We start from the raw sequence: 6,944 nt of genomic DNA, 5'->3' as shown, positions 1-6,944 counted from the left end.
GGTAAGCATCACTACTAAATTAGCAAGGCTTGTAATAAACATCGAAACAAGAGATTTGTTTTCAAACTGTAAACTTACACCTATTAGCTACACGTATACAATGCATATATTTATAGGAAGCAAAAAGCTATCTGAATATTTAATCAATCATGCTTAAATGTTGAGCTATCAAGTTTACTTTTCAGTGGCCCCTTTTCTCTTCATCAATACCTATTTTTTGCATCTACAGTGAGAAAGCAAAATAAATGCTCAACACTTGCAAATCCTTACAATTCTATATGCAAAATAAAAAAATACAAATCTCTACTCTTTCTGCGTTGTAAAACTGACTGTAAAGTTAATACAGGGTTCGCTCCTTTTCCAACAGTGTACTGAGTGGAAGTACCACCATCATTTTAATCCTTCTACCTTGTACAACAATTAAATATATAAGTATATACAAGATTTTTAATACATCGCTAGAGAAAACCTTAGGGCACCATTTTAAAGAGACTGTATCCACAGCAAGTGGTGAAAGCTAGTCTTTTAAAGTTTCCATTGTTTTGTTATTCCCTCCTTTAATTTGCTGTGCCCTGTATATTATTTGGATAGTACGTTGTGAACCACCAAAATACAACTTAACTTTTCAACATGTTAAATAATGTTTATGCAGCTGATTGATTTTAATCTGGTATATAAAAGACTTCACACAAAAGGGAAAAATAAGGATTAATTCTATATACAACTCTATAAACCTGTTGTGCTATGATGCTGGGTAGACCTACCAGATTGCAAGCCAGTGTATTAAAAGAATACTGTACTTTTTCCCTTTAAAAACTATTTCAGTGACTTTACAAGGTAAAAATTTACAAAATATGTGACAGCTATTTTGATACAATTACATCATATACAGGCATTCTGTGCTTTGCCAGCCATCCAATCTGATAGGTCTCCTGATCAGGGCTGGAGATATTTTTTCTTTTTTTTTTTCTTTTTTTTTCTTTTTTAATATTTCACTCCCCAAAAATATACACAAGAATAAAAATTTTACAAATGGATGAACAAAGTCAATAAATAGATTTAAAAAAAACCAGAACATTTATAGTTAAGTTGTATGTTTTGATCATTCACAATTCAAATTTTTTTCCATTTCTTTTTGTCTTTTACAGCATCCCATTTGGCGGTCCACCAATTGGCCCCAGATCAGCACTGTTCTTCAGGTAATACTTTTCCAACTTGGCCAGAATGTGTTTGCCGTAGGTGTATTTACGCAGAGTTGTGATGTGGGGTCGAATCTGTGGGAAGAAACCCGTTATTTCTTTGTTCCCCTCAAAAATTTTAAGTAGAGGTTCCTACACTTTCAAAATATTATGTAAAAAAATGTCAGTAAAGTTTCTGGAAAGATGAAGAATTGGTGATTTTGACTCACCAAACAACTGACATACCCGTCACAGGAAAAGGGAGGCAGCCCTTTTGTGGGAGTGCCCTGATGGTGACTGGGGGAAGCAGAGCTCCTGCAGGAATATACTGGGCCCTCTGTTAAATAACCTAGGGCAACTATGGCAACAGCACTTTTGTCCATGTTTGAATTTTCTGAAGTAGAAAATGTGCCTGTGTGTGAGGAAGTGGGGGAATCTCTTTTGGGGGAGCTGCAGAATGGATTTATACCAGACACTAGCAAATAAAAAGAGAAACTTGTATTTCTTCTGTTATATCAATAAAGATGACAGATATGTTTTAGTATTAGAAGTATTTTAACAGAAAAGCTGTCACAAAGAGAGGATATGAAATCCAACTTTTGAAACTTTTATGTAGATTTACATTTTTAGCTCAGTGCTCAGACCTGAATATATTCTGTTTTATCAAGATCTACTGAACTTAATGGTTATACATCAAGTTCTAGATGACAACTAGTGAGTTTTACATCTACAGGGAAAGGTATTATAGCAGAAAAAATTAGTATAGATAGTATTTTCTGAACCAATAAAACTACATACAAATATACCTTGTGCATTATTATCTTCCGCTGAGCGGGTTCAGCCATATCAATCATCTTCTGAACAACATAGTTGGCATACTGGTCCTTCATCATGGTGTATAAGGCACTGTGAGGACCATCATTCTGGCAACAGACCTCATCAATAAGTAAAGCTCTTTCAGCACGAGAAGCATGAGTTACACATTTTTCTACCACATTGCTGAAAAATAAGACAAATGCATCCAGTGACTTAAGATGTAATATTCTTTTAAGTAGCAATTTTAAATTTATATGAACAGTTCAAGTGTCTTAATGCTGCTAAAGAGCGCACTGTAAATGCATCAAGTCCTGATTTACAAATCTTTAGTCTGTAATGAATGAGGAAGTTAAAGGATCATACACTCCAATTCATGTAAAAAAAAGTAATTTTCTGATACTTAGGAGAGGTTTTCCACTGGACCTACAGTAGGTATCATCCAGGATGAATTCTGAGGTGTGTTTTCCTCAGCAAAAAGCACATAATCTGTATTTCAGCAAAAAGCACTGAAGGATGAGTTTTAGGTTCTAATTTTTAGAGTAGTTCAGGACTCCTGCAGTGGTCTTTGAGACTTCCTAATGCATAAAAGCCTTGTCAGGCTGAACCATCACTTTTTAAAGCTATCCTTTTTATACTTGTAAATTGTTTGTCTGGACTGATAGACAGAAGTCCCAGACTATCAGTGGTAGCAGCGTATCAAGCAAGCTCTAGGAGAGCTTTTCACCTGGCTCTAGGGATCCTTACATGGAGGCTGAGAACGCATTTCTTTGTACAAGGTGAACAAAAACCATCCCATAAACCTGTGGAATCTTTGTTTTGCTACAGAACAGCATTTCCCCTTTCCGTTCCCCAAATCTAGTATAAAAATACCACTACCATTCATCTCTATAAAAACATGGAATTTCAGGATGCAAGTTAAACAACAGAAAAAACACCTCTCATACCCTTTTTCTAACAAAATAAATAAATAAAATACTACAACTTTTAAAAGTTAGTGAAGCTTTAATATACGAAGGCTGTGCAATACCTGGCAAATTTGTGCTGACTCAGAGCTAGAACTTTTCCTCTTATTTCTGAAACTATTTTACTCTTGTCTTCAGGACGACCATGCTCCAGTACATGTTGAATAACGTAATTTCCATATTGATCCTGAAAATAAGATGACTTCAATTTTCTTTTGTGTTCATACTAAGTAATCCATACAGCTTTTGTATATTTGTATAAACTTTCAAATTACTATATGCACAGATAGAAGGAAAAATACAGTAGTGTCAACGTTATAGAAACAAAGTGATGCAACAATTATTGCATCAAGAATTCATTAATGGACCACAAAATTTACATGCAAAATGTAAATAATCTCTAAAACCAGCATTTTGCTACAGTACCTTTTATCCTCTTAAAGAAAGAAGTCCTCAAAATTAAGATTATCATTCCTTAACAGCCGTAATACCTGCCTGAACTTCGGTTCCACATAACTAGAGACTTGTATATACAAGAAACCACTGAGAAATAAAGTAGACTGTGAATATGTAGCAAAAGGCAAGTCTTGTCTTTTTATGTGTGGAAATTCCTATGGAACACCGAGTCCCTTCCAGTATTTTAAACTGATTCAATTTCAAAGCCATCTGTAGCCCTCAATTTGACCATCTGAGACCAAGACAGAAAAATCACATTGTGTAAGGTCTCTTGCCTTCTTTTAGGAAAGGTGCCCTTTTCGTATAAGAATATGCAACGCGTATATTTTTGACAATGTATTTGTGGTTAGACATTATTAGAAGTTATCTGAAGGACACCTGAGTGAATCAAGATAAACTACAAAAAGGCAATCTTTTCAATAAAAAATGTACTTATTCTGTGCATTTACAATGTATATTTGAAGCTACAGTCAAAAGTGTAAGAAAAAGACTTTTTATATCTTCTTTGCCTCCCAACTTCCAAATTCATTTTCATTAAAACTATGGAAGGAAAGAAAAACAAAAAAATCAATGTCTACAAAACTAAAAAGAGGCAAATGCATTTAAACTATTTCTTAAACTAAGAAATAGGAATACATTAAAACAAAAAAGAGCTCTAAAATTCATTCAAAAATGAATACACGCACTAACCTGCACTAGCTGCTCTGTATGTTGATGCAGTTCTTCTAAGATTGGCAAAGTCTGCTCAGCAGTACAGTGTTCCAGTATACGCTGAATTACTCTACAACCATATGGATGGGTTGAAAGTACAAACACCTTTAAACAGGATTGCAAACTGAAGTTAAACCAACTGAAGTTTACAGCTACAGTAATATTACTATCAGGAAAAAATGAAAATGCAGTTTTTTGTGTGTCAAGGACTCCAGTAATCGTACAACTAAGAACCCAAGTTTTCATTACAATGTTTCTAGCCTACGTAGCTGCAAAGGAAAGCCTGGAAGCATGACCCTTACTTAAGCACTGTTCACCTTTCAAGCTGTCCTTTTAAATTTGTACTTAATTTTCAAATTTTAAGATTTTGACATTTATATTAAAAAAGTTCAATTATTGTGGCTGATTTTCACTAATTTCACATTCCAGCATATACAACAGGCTCGCTGTTACAGATACAAAGTTTGTAAATAAGTATTCAAAACATACAGTCAAAATCATGCCTATTCCTTTTGCTTTCTTCTCCAGAAGCCCGGTTTTTGTTTCAGAAGATGTAAGAGTCAGTGTTGGCCGGAACTGAACACAGAATCTTGTCTGATTAGACATAGATCCAAATAATGCAGGCAGGTGAAAAAGATACGTACTGTTACATGACAACTAAAGTGTGGTATTTTTCATTTGCCACTTCAGATTAGCTACTATCTATTATATATTATTACTTGGAGCTGAGGATGGATGTCCAGTAAATAAACAGTCACATTTTAGTCAAGAGGCCCTCTTGACAGTTTAGAAACTGCATCTCATCTACCCCATACACACTTTTTGATGCAAAAAGACTCGACCCTAGAAACTTTGGTATGCCATTTACCACTATGTACAACAATAATTCAAGTATTGCTGTTGTGTAAAATGTGAGAGAAGGATATTGTAGATCTTGTTAAGAAATACATTTAGCCATCTATTAAAGTAAAATGTAGTAACATAGCCAAGTTAGTAAGACTTTTACAATTCTTTGAGACTATAAAAGTACACGTTTGTCTCAGAGTATTAGAATCTTATTTAGCTGCAGCGTATTCTCTAGCCTGCAGCACAATATCAATCTTATAACTTTTTTTGAAACAAAACAAACCCCCCAACCTTAAACAAACAAATACACCCCCCCTTCACTTAACACTAGCCCATATGTAGGGAACAGATTAGTGTATTTCTTCAAAGTATTTCCTTAATGATGGACTTCCACTGGGAAACACTGAAAGACAGACTTGCAACATAAACAACAGAAGAAGAAAATGGAAATTTCAATGAAAAATTCATGCTAAGATAAGAGCAGATACTTTATTATCAGGTCAAAAATGGCAATGTTAACAGTTATAAAGGAAATTTGAAATGGCATTATCACAAAACTCAAACAGAAAGCCTAGCCTTAAGCCAAATACCTCCACTTATAAATACATCCAAACAGGTCCTTCTAGAGCCTCACTTCCAACAGATTCATCTTTTTACAGCACGTTAACTGTCTCTTCAACAGCTTTTCCATTTTGCCATCCCTTTTTTATCCTACTTAAAAGCAAGCTGACTGCAAAGTGTCAAACATAATCTTGTATATGCAAATAATGGGAAAAGATCTGCAAACCAAAGCAAGCCTACAGAAGAGGAAATGAACTGCTGACGCTACCTGTCCTTTGAATGCATCAATAATGAACTGGAGTGACTGGGGTTGAACACACTCAATACATTTTTGTACAACATGGTTTCCATTTTGGTCCTTCACACATTTCAGAACATGGCCATCCAACTCTTTCACCATTTCATTCTAGAAAAAAGAGATTATTCTTGTCTTTACAATGAATTTTTTTTCCTCCCTGCCCCCCCCGCCAAAGGAGTATTCCATTTCATCCTAACTGTCCAATCTTCATATTTACTGGTGGTTTACTTGTGTACCTCAGCAATTTAATTTAAACAACTATTTTACTCTCTAGGGCATTTCATAATGAAAGGAACGATCAACCGTTTAAACAAGTAAAAAGATGGATGCAATAAAAAGTAATAAAATTTTAAAAAAGTATGGCTCTAACTTACAATTACCTGCTGGTCAGGTGAGATTGACTCAAGTGCTTTCTGAATAACACGACAACCATACATCTGTAGGGCTAACGGCAGAACATGACCACGTATGCGTGTTGCTAGGGCTAACTTTTGATCCAGGCTTCCAAACTAAAAGAAAATAAATATGCTGTTAACAAATGAAGACATATTGCAGCATGCTGGAATCTACATGTCAGAGTAAGTACTTTCACGATGTATTACAGGTTTACTGTGTGCCTTGAATGATTTTTCCCTTTTTATTTTTGGTGACTATGTTTACCAGAAGCTTTCATATTCTAAATGCAACATTTTGTAATATTCCATATTCCAGTCACATACCTGCTATCAAATGCATGACCTTGAAAGACAACAGAAGAGATCGAAGTAGTTTATACTTGACTCTAGGAATATTTAAGTGCAATAACCCACTTATTTAGACAAATTATACCAGGCAAATTAATTACAGATTACTGTAACACATTAATTCAAATCAGATTTTCTCAGATATCTCAAATTTGTATGGGTCAGTGTATCTTACATCTTATACACAGTAAGCAAGCTGTAACAGTAGGGGGCAGGGGAGAAGATTTCAACCCCTGAAGTAGCTTCTTAGTAACTTCATGCAGCTTGAAGTATCATTCTTACCATGGGCACTTTGGGAAATCTAGAAATACTCAGGCTTTGTAGAGCAAAATCAAAATTATTTTGTACACTGGCTGTATTACAGTGTAATCCA

The 6,944-nt window shown here is 34.8% G+C and overlaps 1 protein-coding gene across 5 annotated transcripts in view; it reads right to left on the bottom strand.

The window, feature by feature from the left end:
* Positions 1-536: 536 nt before the first annotated feature.
* PUM2 (pumilio RNA binding family member 2) overlaps positions 537-6,944 on the bottom strand; it is a gene marked incomplete at its 5' end in the record, with an annotated part of 47,805 nt that continues 41,397 nt past the window's right edge. For 3 of the 5 annotated variants that reach the window (XM_081997091.1, XM_081997094.1, XM_081997092.1), the window contains 6 exons: positions 537-1,274; positions 1,985-2,177; positions 3,022-3,143; positions 4,103-4,228; positions 5,799-5,936; positions 6,209-6,337. In XM_081997091.1, coding sequence (XP_081853217.1) covers positions 1,143-1,274; positions 1,985-2,177; positions 3,022-3,143; positions 4,103-4,228; positions 5,799-5,936; positions 6,209-6,337 — 840 coding nt within the window. In that variant the 3' untranslated portion in view covers positions 537-1,142. Of the gene's footprint in view, positions 1,275-1,984; positions 2,178-3,021; positions 3,144-4,102; positions 4,229-5,798; positions 5,937-6,202; positions 6,338-6,944 lie in introns of all 5 variants that reach the window. The other 2 variants (XM_081997090.1, XM_081997093.1) reach the window with 1 other exon arrangement.

This window comes from Phaethon aethereus (genome assembly GCF_964289735.1).
Source record: "Phaethon aethereus genome assembly, chromosome: 3".
Lineage (NCBI taxonomy): Eukaryota > Metazoa > Chordata > Aves > Phaethontiformes > Phaethontidae > Phaethon > Phaethon aethereus.
The sequence above is the reverse complement of the archived record's forward strand: the minus strand, read 5'-3'. Positions and strand labels throughout refer to the sequence as shown.